General features: G+C 43.4%; 1 protein-coding gene across 1 annotated transcript in view; it reads right to left on the bottom strand.

Moving 5' to 3' along the window:
- PDIA6 (protein disulfide isomerase family A member 6) overlaps positions 1-17,869 on the bottom strand; it is a 24,008-nt gene extending 6,139 nt beyond the window's left edge. The window contains exons 1-10 of the mRNA XM_060168853.1: positions 17,732-17,869; positions 12,221-12,362; positions 8,891-8,948; positions 8,313-8,439; positions 5,126-5,232; positions 3,306-3,436; positions 2,794-2,908; positions 2,131-2,271; positions 1,273-1,357; positions 1,078-1,150 (exon numbers count right to left, since the gene is read on the bottom strand). Coding sequence (XP_060024836.1) covers positions 1,078-1,150; positions 1,273-1,357; positions 2,131-2,271; positions 2,794-2,908; positions 3,306-3,436; positions 5,126-5,232; positions 8,313-8,439; positions 8,891-8,948; positions 12,221-12,362; positions 17,732-17,750 — 998 coding nt within the window. The 5' untranslated portion in view covers positions 17,751-17,869. The remainder of the gene's footprint in view (positions 1-1,077; positions 1,151-1,272; positions 1,358-2,130; positions 2,272-2,793; positions 2,909-3,305; positions 3,437-5,125; positions 5,233-8,312; positions 8,440-8,890; positions 8,949-12,220; positions 12,363-17,731) is intronic.
- Positions 17,870-18,190: the final 321 nt, after the last annotated feature.

The raw sequence follows: 18,190 nt of genomic DNA, 5'->3' as shown, positions 1-18,190 counted from the left end.
TGACTAACAATTAAAGAACAAAAGATTACACATCTTTTGAATGAAATAGGTGAAAAAATAAATGAAAAATTCAAGATTAGTTTTTAAAATAATGTGTTCTAGATGTGCTCTGAAGTAACTACAGTTCCTCTCCTATGTTCCCTAGACCCTAACCCCGGAAGTCCCCCAAACGGACTGGTCTATCTCTAGGACTGTTTTTCCCCTCAGTCCCCAAAATACTGTCCAACAAACCTGATGAGTTTTCTCTGTTACCTGAAATCCTACCAACATCGTTTGGGTTATTAAGCACATTCTTCAGCAGTGTAACAACTTCTTTTTGAAAGTTAAGGATATGCCATTATTTAATACATACAAAAATGCTCAACCACATCTCTGCCCTTGGGGCTTCCCGGGCTGTCCGGTCCCTGGTCGGGGTAACATCCCGCATGCCCCGCAGCGAGGCCAAAAGAAAAAAAAGGAGAAAACGTTCAAAAAACAAACCAAAAAAAGCTCTTCCCTCCACTCATACGAGGGAGAAGAAGGGACTTGGGCACGCAGCCTTCTGCAGGCACACGGTAAACGCCTGCTGGACTAACGGAGGCGCCGTGAGGCCACTGAGAGAGGGACAGCAGGGACGCGCGGTGCCTGGGACAGCAGCGGATAAGGACGACATGGAGCAAAAAGATTATTAATACAATGGAAACAGAGACAAGCTTTGTTTTAAACATTTGCCTGCGTCCAGCCCTCACTCAGAAGAGGGTACACACCTCTGCTTCTGCTTTCTTTATCTAGCCTTCAAGGCTCTGCTAGAATTGAACTCTGTCACTAATGGTGTTTTTCCCTGCTAGCCTAGAACCAACCGCCATCAGAACACGATTCCTCTAAGAAAAAGTGTGCTGGGGTACAAATAAGTGTGTTATAAATAAGAGTCCCGCATGACTTCATTTCCTCCTAGGTGGTCAGTGTTTTTATATCCTAAATAGAAAAACATGCCAAAGTGAGCCCAGGAACAGAGCCTACAGAAAACACAGAGGGAGCCGCTTTCGCGCAGGCTGCACTCTTCCACCCGGACGACACTGAGACAGTTCGATAACTTACCCCCATATTTTCTTTTTGTATTTGTCTGCCAACTTCAGAAGAACTTCCAAGTAAGAATTTCTGCCTGCAGCTCCTGATGTAAATGGACAAAAAAATTTTAAGGTAAAAATAAAGGAATGGGTAAAATTAATCTGTCAATTAAGCGTTCTCAGAGCGAGGAACACAGCACAACGAATGGAAAGCGGCGCGCCATACCCGTGTCTAGAATATGCGGCAGCACAGCCACGACGCAGAGCTGGTACTCCTCGCACGCCTTCCTGGCGATGTCCTCGCTGAGGATCTGCGGGGCGCAGAAGACAGGGTGTTGGAAGGCCACGTGACACAAAGCCCAGAGGTAAGCTGGCGTGAGCACCGTCACTCTCGTTACGCGCAAAGCAACTCAAGAGCTAGATAAGCCTCTTCCCAAGTAACACTTCTGTGTGCGTTACAGAAACACCACGAGACGTTCTGTGAAGACTTCTGCTTTTATCCCTCAGCCATCTATCCGCAGTGGTGCTGAGGCATTTGTATATACACACGGTCAGAATACCTGCGCGTAGCCTGGCTACGACATTTAGTCGTTTGGACAGATAAAAAAGACACATTTACACGTATCATACATTTACATGAATTTGAGGCTCTCTGTGCCTGTGTCCCCATATTTAAAATGGAGATTAAAAACAGTATCTACCTCTAAGTGTTCAGAGGAGAATTAAATGAGAAAAGTCCACACAGACGCACCAGAACCGTGCTTGTCACATGGTCAGGTGCTCAATGAATGTTAGCTATTGTTTTGAGAGCGATACATGAAAGAATGGATTCGTTCTATCTTTAAGACGCTAAGGTACACTTCTGCTCACAGTGCGATTATTTTGGCACTAAAACTTATGAAGGGCAGCCATTTTCAGACAAGTTTTCCCCATCTGAAAGTACAAAAACACTCTAAAGAGAGAATTTTAAAAGAGAAGAGAAGAGCTTATTGGAAAAGACAGCAAGCTATTACTGCTTTAATATTCTCTATCACCAGCCTGGAAAAGCTTCCCTTGCTACAAGTGATTGAAGAGGTTTAATTACCTCAAGGAGCTCAGGAGGCGGAGCGTTATCAGAAAACAAATCAAGGGCCCGGGAAACGATGTCGGATCTCGTCCGCCCCCCATCATAATCCACAGGAGACTCGCCTTTCTGAAATATCTTGATTGTAGGAAATCCCCTAATCTATTAAAAAATATCAGAGTACAAATCAAATTACCATTTCGTAAGAAATAAGATCTTTATGGTTTCTAAAACTACCTTATAGGTAATTTAATGTAACAAAAATATTCCCTAGCCTGCATCGATGTGTAAGGGACAGCACACAGAGGTCTGTTAATCAGGGGGTTTTAACAGTCTCACTGCCAGGCTTAGCCGAATCTTATTCAAACCCTGGATATATACTTAACACAGTCTATGTGCTCTAGAACAAATGAACCAACTTCAAAAGCTGTACGAATAACCTGCGAAAGCTCGGGCTCACATTAAACACACAGGCGGTGCGATACTGAAAACAAAACTAAAAAGCCCCCAACAGTCTTGAGTGCCAGATTCACTTGTTGCAACAGTAAAACGATTTAATTGCGTCATTACAAAACGGCTAGCCTCCCCCCTCCCATGTCCTAGAGAGCCCAGGAGTACTAGATGGTGTAGCAGGTGAAAACACAGGGCACCTCACAAAGACATCAGCCTCGGAAGCACACGCACCTCGTATCGGCTGGCTAGAACCTGGTTAACGGTGGCATCCACAGCTGCGAGCTTCACTTTTCCTTTCGTTTGCTCTTTTACCTCTGTAGCTGCCGCAGCCCATTCTGGCTCTAGACTGTAGAAAAATACCTGCGCTTTAACAGTGTATTTTAACTGTAAGCACAAATACTTTAACTGGTGCGTGCATTTCTGCCCAATCCGGTTAAATCACACTTGGGAAACACTCTGTGTGTAGCTTTACGAAAGGCATGATGCCCCCTTCACATTCACTTCCTGGTCCTTCGTCCACCACGCCCCCCAAATCTGGATGCCGGCTCCCTGTTAATCACTGAAAATATGACGAGAGGAAACACTCGGCCCTAATGCCGATGTTTAACATTCATTCAGAGCCGGAGCTTTTGGGGAGGAGATCCTGGAGGTTACCTATGACCTGGTTCAGCTCTTTCAAAGTGAGCCACGTGGACAGACTAAAAGCACCTGACTTAAAAAAGCACCTGGTACAAAGCACTTACTTTTTGCAGTGTCCACACCAAGGAGCATAGAACTCAACCATCCAAACATCTTCACTGTCAAGAACACTCTTATCAAAGGTGTCGTCCGTCAGCTCAATCACGTCCTTCTTACTTGAACTGTCACTTCTACCCTGTCATTTGTGACATTAAACCTTAAGTTACAACTTGGCCAAAACGAACACTAATCCTATTCTAAATATACGTATAACAATAATCATTTCTACAACTTAAAAGTTTTGAGTTCTTATTTCAACTGAAAACTATTTTACTCAGATTGGGGACATTCCTTAATATTATTCTTTTTACTTGGCAAACAGTATTTACTTTCAAACAATTAGCAGTACAGTCAGTGTAATATGGAACGTGTATCTGAACTCCACCCCCTCTTCTATCTTCATTAAGAGAAACCTCAGCATGGCTCAAAGAACCACCTTAATAACACCATTCTAATTCAGAACAGCACTGGTTCATCCCAGGACATCCAGTTAGTACCTCTTCATAAAGTCCCTACCATTTAAGAAAGCTAAAAATAACATTTAATCCTTTTATCTTTTCAAAGAGTTTTCTTCAGTACTAAACCCATAAAGCAGTCAGAATCGATACAATGCTTTCCGCTGCCTGGGCCAAAAGCCGTGGGGGTAGGAAAGACAACTGTGCTCACTAAACGTCTAAGTCTGAAATAAAAGGCAAAATCATGAAATCTCTGGTAAGCTCTGAGTCTGTCTAAAGAAGCTAGTCTCACTGGCCTCCTGAAAGAGTGAAGGGCTGTGTGTACACACGCAGGCAGACCTTGGAGATACTGCGGGTTAGGTTCCAGGCCACTGCAATAAAGTGAGCATCGCAATAAAGCAACTCACATGAATGCTTTGGTTTCCTGGTGCACATAAAGGTTATGTTTATACTATGCTGTAGTCTAGTAAGTGTGCACTAGCATTATATCTAAAAGACAATGACCATACAGTAATTAGAAAATACTTCAGTGCTGAAAAATGCTAACCCTTATCTGAGCCTTCAGCAAATCATAACCTTTTTGTAATAGTAACACCAAAGATCACCGATCAAGATCACCATAAATATAATGAAAAACCCTGAAACATTGCAAGAATCTCCAAAATGCGACACAGTGAGCAAATGCTGCTGGAAAAATGGCACCCAGAGGCTTGCTCGACACAAGGCCGCCACAGACCTTCACTCTGTAAAAAGTGCAACACAACGAGGTGCCTGTGTGTACCAGGAAGAATTCAATGCCTTTTCGCAAGAACATAACTACGCCACATTTCACACACGGGAATCTGTAATACCAATCCAGAGAACAGGAATCTTCTTCCCTGTCCACTTATGTAAAGATGCCCAGGGATTTCAGCCCGACTGCCACAGACACGGGCCAGGAGGTCATCCAAATTTCATCCACGTTTGCCCAAAGCTGACCTGGAGGAGAGCTGGTCTCCCTCTCTCCACTTTGGAACTACAAACGCCATGGAAGCCAGATTCCCACTCCCACGGCCTGGGGCTCTTTCTCCCACTGTAGGCCAAACTCTTGTACTTCGGCCCTGGGCCAAGGAAGCCATCTCAGGCCGTGGTTCCCGGCCTGCGGCTGTGGCGGATGCCCTAGGACTGGCTATGGCGACAGTGATTCTGAGGGGCCACGCGAGTAGGCTGGGTGTCTGACTCCCTTTTGGAGGGAGTCAACCTCCTATTACTTTTTAACCGAAAGTCCACCAATTTAAAATATTTTAAGAAGTAATTATCTTCTACGCAGAGTTTACAGTCAGGCTTAAAGATCATGCCACATTAAAAACTGACATTATACACAGCCTTACTTGCTTTCCAGAACTATATCCACCACTCCTGCCTCCAAGGCGGCCCTTTACGAGCTGGCGCAGAGCACCGAGAGCAGCGTCTACGATGGCTTCACCAGTTCTGCCACCTACGGGAAGACAACGGGCCATCAGGTGAGCAGGGGCGGGCGGGCTGGGAGCCTACATCAGATGCTACCTGAAGACTTGAACCTTTACATACCTGTCAGCTTCATCTGATGTTCAAACAGACCTAACACCACGTGTATCTTTAAGATAGCCAGTTTCTTCCAGAATGTATTTCCTGCTAGACTTTACGCTGGGAAAAACTAAATCCTCTTCTTCAGTGTTAGGTTATTAGTGTGAACGAGGACATTCTGTTCACCCATAAATACCATCTACTATTGAGAACAGTTCACAAATGTTTACTGAATGTATAACACGTACACAGATGAAAAAGAAGGTTATCTAGTTAAGAGAGCAGGGGAAATTTCAAAGTACCAAATGAGGCAAATGGAAAAACTATTTCTGAGATAATAAGAAGTAGGATACGAGGGGTCCGAAGCTAAGAAACTGGAAAGCAATCCACTGTTTTCTACCTTGCTTAAAACACTTATTTGGGGCTTTTAGGTTCTGTAGCTGAACTTACTCCTAATACAGGAAGTAACAAGCCCCGTATTAAAGATAGTGACAATAGCCTTTGGAAGTTTACCAAAAACTATGTGCTCAAGAAGTTAGGGGACTATTAACTGACTCAGAAGAATATGGATAATATATGCCTTGAGACTATCTTCAGAGTTTAAAGGCAAAACTAACAAAATCTTTTTAGAAAGTTTCTTCTTTCTTCTCCTTTCTTAAAAATAGAGTTTTCTAATCAAACTGCCCAGGAAGAGATTAAAAACTTCTGAGAACGCTTCCGACTTGACATTAGAAAGAAAATACACAACAGCAGCATTCGGAGTGTGTTCAGATCATCCTGCACTACATCCTGGCTGAGATTACCAAGTATGTCACTTCCTGAGACAGAAAGGTAAGACCTCAACATAAAAACAGCCTCCTGCTCCTTATGTACTGCAGACACCTCCACTTTCTGAACCAGTGCCCCTTCCACCACCAATCTCCACCTGGAAATATACCAAATCAAGAAAAACACTAGGGGGACTTCCCTGGTGGCACAGTGGTTAAGAATCCACCTGCCAATGCAGAACACACGGGTTTGATCTCTGGTCCAGGAAGATCCCACATGCCATGGAGCAACTAAGCCCATGCGCTGCAACTACTGAGCCTGTGCTCTAAAGCCCACGAGCCACAACTACTGAGCCCACGTGGCACAACTACTGAAGCCCGCACGCCTAGAGTCCGTGCTCCGTAACAAGAGAAGCCACCGCAATGAGAAGCCTGTGCACCGCAACAGAGAGTAGTCCCCGCTCGCTGCAACTAGAGAAAGCCTGCGCATGGCAATGAAGACCCAACGCAGCCAAATAAATAATTTTTTTTAAAGTGAAAATATATAAAAAAAAAAGAGAAAAAAAAAGAAATACACTAGGGAAAAAGACAGAGAGGGTTTTCTCACTCTAGACCAAGGGTGAGCAAACTGTTCCTGCAAAAGACCAAACAGTAATTATTTTCATCTTTGCAGGCCATACTGCTGCAGCTACTCAATTCTGCTGTTTTAGTGTGAAAGTAGGCATAGACCATATGAATGAACAAGCGTGACCGTGTTTTGAAAAACTTCATTTACAAAAACAAGCAGCAGGACAAACGCTAACCCCTGCTCTAAACATTCCATTTTTACAAGTTAGCAAAATGAACAAATTATATTCCAAAGCAGAAAAGCAGGTGGTTAGTCAGAAAAATGAAACTGATCATTTTATGGAACTTTAGAGCTGGGGAGTCTAGGAGAAATGATGTGTCTAAGGCCTCATCCCCAAGTATTTTGACCCCCATCTTGGTGAGGTACCAACCACACTGACATTTACCAAGTTACATGCTTTACATGTACTATTTCAGTGAAACTTCCAGTAGCCTAAAACAGGTTTTCACATCCCCATTTTACAAGCAAGAAGCAGATCCAGAGAGATAAGGTATTCTGTTTAGCCAGCAGTTAAACCCAGGCCAGGCTGTCTTCAAAGCTCACGCTATAGTTTCTCTGCTCCCTTCACATTCCCTTTTCTGAGAATGTTTTCTCAATCCGCTGGATACAATGCAGGACACCAAGTACAGATAAGACAACAGTCACTTTGTTTTTATCGTGATGCTGATTCTCCCCACCTCCAACCCTGAAAACTTGTTCCTCTCACATAAAGCAAAACCTAAGATTTTAGACTCTAAGTTTAGTCACTTACATGCCCCTTGTAACAAAATCGTTTTTAAAAAAAGATCAAATGAGCCATAATTTAAACTTTAAATACATTACGCCCAATACTTTTATTGGACCCTGGGTATGGCTCAACTTAGCAATCCTGTCTTAAATATGATGCTTTGTGACATCTTAAATAACAGGCGATTCTGTAAAAGAACAGGGAATCTGAGCCAAGATGCTCTGCCCACTTGCCTCAGTGACTCACAGCAGATACAACTGACCACTGTCTATAAAATGAAGAACTTGTGGGACTTCTTTATTATCAATAGTTTAAAAGACTAAATAATAGCTTTAATATTCAGATACTATACATGTTTACAAGGCATAAAGATTCATGGGCAAAATACTCCATAGTAATAGCAATAGTTTAAACTGACTTCCAAATTACAGGACTCTTCTAGACCCGCCCCACAGTGAAGGGACGAGCAATCAGAGCAAGAAAACACTTGCAGATCTTTTCAAATATTAAGTAATTAAAGAAACTTATTAAATATTAACTAACTATAAAATATTCAGTAACTAGTATTTTTTAAAAACTGTAATGAAAAAGAGGGAAGCACGAAACATCATTACTCTCCCATTGCTAAGCCCGTGGGCCTAACCTAGTATAAACAGTAATAAAAAAACTTTTAACCTGTTTGACACATATTAAGTCTTTAGAGCAACCCAGAAGAGGTAGGAATTACTCTATACCATTTGACAGATAAGTAAATTCAGGCACGAAGAGGGTGAGAAACTTACAGGTAGCAGGGCCAACAGGTTATAGAGTCCCAGGTTCCCTATTTTCTACCTACCTGCTCAAATTAAAATTCCAACCAATGGAATGAAGTAATTAGGAAAAGTCCTTACCCTGATAATCTTCTGGTTGGTTTTTATTAGATCCAAAAATCTTAATGGTAGGAAATCCCTGAACGCCATATTGACCTCCCAGGGACTGATGTTTATCTGCGTCAACTGCACCAACTTTTACAACATCCTGTGGAAACATAAAAGAAATATCTATTTTTCTTTCAACCAGAGCAGATTCCACAAGAACCCATCATCTGATGATGTAGACTCAGAGACAAGATAGTAAAGGGCCAGGTTCCATTTGCCAACAGAATCAATGAGAACTTTAGCCTGGGAAACCATTCCTAAATGGAAAGCTGGGCAACATGCAAGTCAGCCTGTGAGGAAACTGTGCGGCTCCCAGAATTAGCACGGCTAAGCATAATTATGCCATTTAACTGGGCAACAGAATTAACAAAAGTAGACAAGATAAAAATTAGAATGTACAGTATCCCTTTGCTCCCTACATAATTTTGGCACCAGAACAAGAGTATTGGGCTTCAATATGCGAATTAACTTGCTATTGTACATTAAGTCCATTTGCTTAATTAAACTTATTTTAACAGACACAGGTGAATATGGACATCTCAGAAACTCACTTTTAATGCAGTTGCTACTTTCTTCCATTCTGGTGTTAACCTTTGGCAGTGGCCACACCTTTCAGGGGATGAAAACACAAAGAAGGCAACAGTTAAGTCCTGGATTCCCAGTTCAAGAAACGCTCACCAACAGTCTACTGAGTGACATGCACTGAGGGTGGGGACCTGCAGGGAGAAGAGCACTAAAAAAACATGATCGGTGACCTGAAGGAACTCACTGTCCTGATTTTACTAGGATCCTCTTTCACATCATAATAAAAAAGCTTCCAAATTACTGCTGAGTTAAAGTGTATTTAAAGAGTTTAAATAAACACTATCGTTCATAACTCTCTCCCTGAGTGGAAACTTTAGTGTTTATCTGGTCAAATGTGCCTCACGTGCGGTCCCAGTTGTATGGCTTAGCAAAGTGCAGGTTCTTGGGCCCCAAGAAACCAGAGTTCCTAGAGAAGGGGTTCAGGAACCTGTATTTTAATAAGTTCTACTAGCGACTCTTAAATCTATTAAGGTTTGATAGTCCCTGATCTAGCCCAAACTTTTCATTTTATAGATAACGCGACTGTTTTAGAGTCTAGATCCCCAGTGCCTAAATCTCAACGTTCTTTGGCCCCCACAGCAGCTTGTGGAGGTAGAAATGCACATGTAGTCCCAATTTAGTACGGCTAACAAGTGAAAAGCACTTGATACCGCAAGGTGGTGACAGAAGAACACGAATGAGTGACAGTCACATGAGCACAAGGAAAAATAATCTTAATCTTTTAGGTACCAGTACTTGCAAAGAATTATCGTGAAATATAACACACACAGAAAACTGCTTTTAAACATTATATATACAGAAATCTGTTATGTTTAAATCAGTCATCGAGGTTATAGGTAGCTGTATTATCTTCATCATTGTATAGTACCCATTGTATGAAGACAGCATAGCTAGTTTATCTATATAGGTGACTTTTTCCTTTTTTAAACAAAGTATATTTTCTTCTAATTAAGTCTCTAAGGAGCTAATGAGCCAATGCCACATGCCAGCACCACGATGAGCACTCTTCATACAGGACTTCATTTAATCAGCACAACCACCCTGCAAGCAGGCTTTGTCATTTTCATTTTACAGATGATGAAACAGAGCCTGAGAAGTTAAGAAACCCTCCCAATACCACCCAGTGACAAAGCTGCCTGACAGGTTTTCCTGGCTCCAGATCCCACATTCTTAATCACTATGTAACATCACCTTTCATAGGGGCTTAAGCTTAATCCAATATTTTATTTTATTTATTTTTGGCTGCATTGGTCTTCATTGCTGTGCACGGGCTTTCTCTAGTTGCGGCGAGCGGGGGCTGCTCTTCGTTGTGGTGCACCGGCTTCTCACCGCGCAGCCTCTCTTGCTGCGGAGCACAGGCTCCAGGCGTGCAGGCTTCAGTAGCCGTGGCGCACGGGCTTAGTTGCTCCACAGCATGTGGGATCTTCCCAGACCAGGGCTCAAACCCGTGTCACCTGTGTTGGCAAGTGGATTCTTAACCACTGCGCCACCAGGGAAGTCCAATCCAATATTTTAAAAGTCAGGATCTTTCAGCAAAACGTCCTGAAATGCTGATCCTACATACTACATATACAGTATGTTTTGCTATTTAGGTGAGCTACTTAGAAGTCCACAAGTCAAAATTTTACAGGACTTTGTGCCTCTTTAATTTCAATTTATTCTAATGAAATAAGGACTCAAATCGGAGATTGTCAGAGTATATACCCGCTTCAATTCCAATGTAAAGCAATGTAAAGACAGATCAAAATGCCACAAATATAAATATAGCAGCACACCCTGTAACTCAAGGGTTCTTCAACTGGGGTCTAAGAATCCCCAAAGGACTGGTGGATAAAAATTGAGGGGCTCTGTGAACTCTGATGGGGAAAGAAAAAATCCTCTATTTTCATTAACCTGTAATTGAAATTTAGGATTTCCTTCAGTTATAAACATTAACAACATATCACAGTTGGTTAGTACTTGTGACTGTCACAAATAAAAATCAGAGCTATTTTCTTATCACCACTACAGTTGTTGCAGGTATCTTTAAACATCATTTATGTTCATCACTGTTTCAGTATTATGGTAGCTAGCTGTTAGATGTTGGTATTTACGTTCCAGTAAATGAGTAGTACATAATCATATCAAGATTTATTTTGCTACTTTAATAATGTTATTCCAACATTTTAGGTTTCCTTTGTGATCCTATAGCCTTTATTTTATACACGTGTATTTGTTGGTTTTTTGTTTTGTTTCCGTTAAAGGTTTTAACTACATAAACAATACTGCATTTTGACTGCACAGATGACCCTTGAATAACATGGGGGTTAGAAGTGCTGACCCTCTGCAGTGGAAAATCTGCATGTAACTTTACAGTCAGCCCTCTGTATCCATGGATTCAACTAACAGTGGATTGTGTAACACTGCAGTACAAATTTGTTGGAAAAAAAAAAAATCCACATGTAAGTGGACTTGGCGCAGTTCACACCTGTGCTGCTCAAGGGTCAGCTGTATGAAACTGGGCACTATTAATTTCAATGGTAATTACAAGTTTGCTCCCCTCCCCCCCCCCGCCCCAGAAACAGATGTAAGGCAAGAGAAGAGCTTTTAAATCAAACCAAATTTTCTAATTACATTTTTGGAAGCAACCCTCTTCAAGAAACAAAATGGAGTCAACCACTGGTCCTTCCCTTTCCTTTGTCTGACATTCTCTCTGCATAAAATCAATTTCCCGGGCTTCCCTGGTGGCGCAGTGGTTGAGAGTCCGCCTGCCGATGCAGGGGACACGGGTTCGTGCCCTGGTCCGAGAAGATCCCACATGCCGCAGAGTGGCTGGGCCCGTGAGCCATGGCCGCTGAGCCTGCGCTCCGCAACGGGAGAGGCCACAACAGTGAAAGGCCCGCGAACCGCAAAAAAAAAAAAAAAAAAAAAAAAAAAAAAAAATCAATTTCCCTTCCATCTTCACCCCACTTACCTCATCATAAAGATGTATCTTCCTAAAATTATACGGGTTTTTTCCTTCCTTCTTTCTTGCAACTATTAGCTACTTCCACCATTTTTTTTTGTCATTGGCTCAATCTCTGCACCCTTTAACAGACTCAATCAACAGTTTCCTTCTCCTCTACCTCTTTTATTTATTTATATTTTGCCATTATGAGATCTATTCTTATTAGTATTACATGGATGTGTCCTCTACCTCTTAAACAATCAGTAAACTAGGTAAACGAGATGGCTGAATAAAATTACATTTTTATGTAGTATTTTTCTTAATTTTATAAAGTACCATAAATAACTGACAACTATTTTATAATACTTACCATGGAGCATAGAATTCTACAAGCCACAAACTATCACTCTGAATAACTTCTCGGTTGAAGTTTGACGGAGTTAATTCGATTACATCATCACTAGACGAATACAGACCATTAACTGCTATAAAGAGGGTACAGCTCATCAGACCTGGAGTAACAACAAAAAGCACACCATCAACATCAGGGTTCATGCTGACAGGAAATCTGGGCCACCAAAGTCCTTTTCAACTGACCAAGGCCCTTCACAGAGGACAGCCTGGGTCAGCTCTCTCCTAACCCCCTTCTCCCCAACTCCCACCCCCAGCCTGGCTGCTGCTGTAGCCCCTGGAATTTGAGTCCCCCCTGGTGCAGCGCTGAACAAGGGAACAGACAGCCCACACCCTCATCTCCTGAGCTGCCTTGGGACCAGATTTAAATACTCTTCTTAGTGCTTTTTCTACACTAACACCTTCATTCTGTACAACCACACTCTATGAGGCAGTACTATTATCACCGTTTCATGGGCAAGGGCACTGGAAAATGGGGAAGTTACATCTAGCTCTGTGACCTTGGATAATCTACATGGTATTTCTTGTGTTATTCAGTTGCAGTATTAGCACGCTATCTTTATTAAAGCTTATCGATGGGAAAAATAATTATTTGCCTCCCCTACTAGACTGTGACTCTCTTAAGGGCAATGATTGGTTAAATATTTTTCTTTCTACTAACACTATCCATGGCACATCATCAGGCGCTCACAGTGTTGCAGGATGAGCTCCGAAAGAATGTTCATGTGAACAACGTTATAAAGGAAGGACAGAGAGTCTGTATCATTAATAGCATAGTTTAGCCACACTGTGGACCAAGTGTGTTTTTGTTGCTACTCTGGGAACTTACATGCAGATTATAACAATTACATAGAAAAACAAGTTCTGAATATTTTAAAAACCCAAGTTTTCTGAATTGGTAATGTCAGAATTTTACCTCCTTTAAATTTGTCTGTGTATGTATACACAGACACACAACATAAATTATATATGTTATATATGAAATTTTATAAAATATATAATTTGCTTTCTAACTGCATTGTCTAATATCTTCAGAATAATGCTAAATAACAGAACGTTTTTTACTTTAATAGGTATATTTTGCCATTTGCTAGCTTTTGGGTTGAAACAGATAAACTTAATGATATTAAAGAAATTTCTATTACTTTCTTTTCAACATCTATGAAGATGACCATATAATTTCCTTCTTTTAATCTCTTGATGCAAAGAATTATAAGAGACTCACCTGTCTTCTAAGAAAGCATGTGTGTATATGCCATCTTAGTTTCACATGCTTACTTTGTAAACAGAATTTGGAAGATTTCAAGTGGAACTTTTTGAACAACCCAATGGTAAACTTCTTCTGGAATAAGTGTATACTGGTGTTAATTGTTCTACTGCTAAATCCTCCACCTTATACTTACAAGGCACTTTGAATTTTTAAATCACTTTCAAATGCATTGGATCCACTTGATTTTTCACAGCACTACTAACGAGAACGTGGGAATCATCCCTATTTTGTAAATAAGGAAACAAGGGCAGATAGAGAGCAAGTGGCCCGTCAGTGGTCACACATATAACTGGGAGAGCAGCTCCCTGACTTCTACTTCCAAGCTCTACCCATTAAACCATGTTGTCTTTTCAGTGTTCAAGATAAAAATGTTCAGTATGCCATGGGCATGAATAACAATGACACTGTTTGAGAACACTGCATCTGAATGATAGACATGACTAGTATTGCAGGAACTTAACTGTGGACCCTACTAAGGGTGATGTGAAGCCACTAAGGGTTACCATGCAGGGGGTAGGATCAGACTTGCTTTCTATAGAGTATTCTGGCTGCAGTGTGGACAGTGGATGGAGAATTATCAGGAGAGCGGTTTCACATAAACCAGGGGAAAGACGGAATGAGCAACAGTAACAAAGGCTACTGGGAGGTGAAGTAGGAACGACTGCAAACTGTCCACTGGATATAATGACAGAGAGGTCACTGGGGTCCCGGGCAGTTGAGGTACAGTAGTGAAAGTAAGCAGCAGTCAGGCTGCACAGGGCTGGAGAGAGCCAGAGGGGACAAGCTGTGAAAATCACACAATAACTCTTTAAACAAGTTTCTTAGAAAGAGCAGGAGACAGTAAGAAAATGGGGGATAGAAGGAAGCTTTCTTTTTAAAGATGGGAGTGAGCTGAGCACAAAGTGAAGAAATATGTGGAGGGAGAGGCTAAAGTACAGGGAATAATGTAACAAAATGCCTGAATTAGGAGGCTGGGAGGGAACCCAGAGTCAGTGACGGGGGTAGCTTGCAACCGAATGACCTCGTCTTCCATCTCAAGAGGTGGGAAAGGGATGGAGGTCAAGCCAAACAAAGCGAGCCTCCCTTGCTAACTGCTGTGCAACATGGCAGCCGCTGGCCACACGTGGCTGCCCCAAACTGAGGTGTGCTGTAGGTGTAAACAGCACACCAAATCACAAAGACTTGGTAGGGGAAAAAAGTAAATTATCGCATTAACATTTCTGATATTGATTTCCTCTTGAGGTGATATTTTAGATATACTGGATAAATAAATATATATTAAAATTAATCTCACCTACTTCTTTTTGTCTTTTTAAATGTGGCTACTAGAAAATTTAAAATTACATACAAATTTGGCACTGTATTTCTATTGGATGGTGCTGCAGGGAAGATTACAGAGTTTGACATATTTATTAAAGCAAGTAAATCAAGAACCTAAGCAGAGACAGTCCTAATTCTGAGTAAGCGTGAGAGGAAGACTGGGCTTAGGAAATCCTCTATGGAGATCTACTACGTTTAAAGACGTTTATCTTCTTTAAAAAAAAAATCCGTAGGAGTTATTAGTTTTTCAGTATACTGAGCTCCTTGTGAAAGTTTCAAAAATGAGAAAAGCCAAAAAAAGGAAAACTATCAACAGTCCCACCAGAATGAACTATTAATATTTTGGTGGGTACTCTTAACTAACACATCTACACTATACAGAGGCCTAAAAATTTATATAAATGTGATCTTACTACATACATTCCCTTCTGTAACCTTTTTTCACTCAAAATAAGTTACATTTTCTACATAAGTAATTATGGATTACCCATTACCCCCCATGTAACCATTTTTAATGGCTGTATCATGTTCCTAATCCACTACTGACATAATTTGATGGTCTCCATTTTCTTCTATTAACAGGCCAATGCTAAAAATTCTAATACTTCTTCCCTCCTCAAATAAATATGATTTCTTTAAGAGAAAATCTTACAAAGGGAATGGGGTATGGCTGACATTCTGATATATGTATCTGTCCAAGTACCCTCCAAAAACTGCCGTCTTAACTAAGAATAACACGTACACAGCACTGTGGACCAGTAGCTCATCTACTCTGTGTGGTGTGTATCGTCACGCCCATTTTTAGCACAGGACATGGAGACCAGAAAAGGTAACTTGCCTAAGGCCACATAATTAGAAAGAGTACCTTGCTATGCAACCCCAAATTTTAACCAAAGGGCTGGAGCCTACAGAAGTATAACCCCAGGAGGGGCATTCTATGGCCTGTGGCAGGAGAATTACCTTCTTTCCTTCCTCATGCCAATCAGGGACAGCAATAAACAATGAACTCTCCTCCTCATGCTGTGTCAAGCAGGCCGGAGTCATCAAAGGATGAACCATGACTGTTTACCTCAGGAATGGGTCTCCTTTCTGTACAAAGATGGTCATGCCTAATGACACTCAGTAGGACATGAACTTGAGCTTTTTTCCCCCCCTAGGAAGGGGGCTGGACTTTTCTTATCTATAAAGTGGCCTGGTTCTCACAGGAGCATTCCCTCCTCATAAATGGCTGTCAGTGGAAATGTCCTGATAAAGGTTCAAGACCTAAGTTCCTTAGAAGGCAGTAAGACCTAGCAGGGTTACAAGGAAATCAAACATGCTACTCAGAAAAGCATTAGAAGAGGTACAAATTCCAACAGCTGAAAAGCAGTCAGCAACTACCCCCACAAAACCCCTCAGCCCACTTAACATGATAAGTAGGTCAAGGCTGACCAATACTGTTCTGTTTCTAAAACTCACATGGCCATTCCACTCGCTGATAACGAGCACCGAAGGGAAACCGGAACACCCAAGGGTCTAGAATCTATGTGAGCAGATGATTTTGCCATCTGTGGCCTCCCATGATTCCTCCAGGGTAGTAAAGGATGTTATAAATCCACGTCACTAACATCTCCGTCCCACACCTGCTAGCAAGAGTACGTGGTCCCAAAGCACTCATCCAGAAACCGAGAGGGCGCCCCAAAGGCTGACTACATTTATTATAATAATGAATTAATTGTAAGAATCCTACACTCTTCCACAGCCCTGTCTGAACTCACTCGCAGGCAACTGAACAGAAACTAAGTTCTTTCCCCCTCATCTATTCTCTCTACGGTAATACGGCAAATATTTCTAATACGGCAAATATTTCGATCTTGTTTACTCTCTTTGGACATATAAATTCCTTAATCCTGAGAACAACCCTATGGAGTACTAGCCCAGAGTGGTTAAGTAACTAGCTCCCAGCCACACAGCTAGTAGATGCGGGGGTGACGGAGAGGTGGGACTCAAGCCCTGCTATCTGGATCCACAGTGTTCAGGTATCCACTGTCAGAGCACCTTGGCTGGGACCAAGGGGAGCCCAGGAAGGAACGGGATCCTCAACCACACTACTGTAGTCTCTAAAACTGACATTTACGTAAGTCCAGAAAGTCTGGGTTCAATTTGGTTGTTAGAAGTGCAACCACATTTAAAGTGCTCTTGCATCGTAAGACCCACTTTAGGAAGGATTTATTTCAGGACCGGGTTTTGATAGTTCAGGTTTTTTACAAGTGGGAATTCCATAAAACAGGTGGTGAGGACAACTTTCAGTGTGAGAAGCCCGTGACTCTCCCGCACACACTCGAGGCCCAAAACAAGGTCCCCCTGCTAGGTGGCCCCCCAGTACCCAACCTCGGCCAGGGATCAGCCATAGCCGGTCTCTGGGGCTCAAAGGCAGCTCCCGGCCTTCGCTCACACCCGGCCCGCCCAACGCCGCCCCTTCACCGGAGCCCGGCACTGGCCACTCGGCCCCACGCTCGGAGCTGTCCCAGGCGCCCTGGGTTCGAGCCCGGTCTCGAGGCTTCCGCCTCCGGCCGCGCTCGCGTACACGCTCCTCCTGGATGGGAGGAAGTCGCCCCCGCCAAGGGCGCCCTCATCTCCCCACGCGCCCCGCACTTCTGCCCGAGGGCCCGCGCAGGGGGCTCCGGCCAAGAGCAGCCCCAGTCCCCGGAGCTCCCCCACCGCCCCAGGGGCTTCCCCTACTGCGTCCTCCGCGTGGGCCGGGCCAGCGACCCTCCCCGCCAGCGCGGGCCCGGCCAAGGCCACGCACCCGCTCGCTCCCCCGTCCGCGGCCCGCCACGGGGGTTCCTGGTCTCCCAGGCTGCCCCTCCACCCGCCCCGGACGAAGAGGCCTGCGCGTACCAAGCACCAGGCGAGCCATGCCGAGGTCCGGGGCCACCGCGCAGTCCAGCCACCGCCTCGTCCAGCCACCGCCTCCCCTCCGCCGTGCCGCGCCCCCGCCGCCTCACGTCCAGTCCTCGGCCCGCGAGGCAAACGCGGGGCGGTGCGGCAGGGGAGGGCCGGAAGACGTCCCCAAGCCGTGGCCGCGGCTTATTGGTCCCGACAGACTTCTCTCATTTGCATAGCCAATGGGAGGCAGCCGGGTAGAGGTTACCGGTTTGGGTTTTGAGGGGGCGGGGCGAGCGACGGAAGGAGGGACTAGCTGGGGGCGGGGCAGGCCAGCCCCTCCATCCCGCGTGTCCCTCACATACCTACGGTGGCTCCTGGGCTCTTCGTCCTTTTCTCTCCAGGAGTACAGTACTTGGTTTACCTCTCTGATCCTTAGGATTCTCTCTTTTACCACTTGTTTCCAACGAGACC

The sequence above is a fragment of the Lagenorhynchus albirostris genome, chromosome 13, assembly GCF_949774975.1.
Source record: "Lagenorhynchus albirostris chromosome 13, mLagAlb1.1, whole genome shotgun sequence".
NCBI lineage: Eukaryota > Metazoa > Chordata > Mammalia > Artiodactyla > Delphinidae > Lagenorhynchus > Lagenorhynchus albirostris.
The sequence above is the reverse complement of the archived record's forward strand: the minus strand, read 5'-3'. Positions and strand labels throughout refer to the sequence as shown.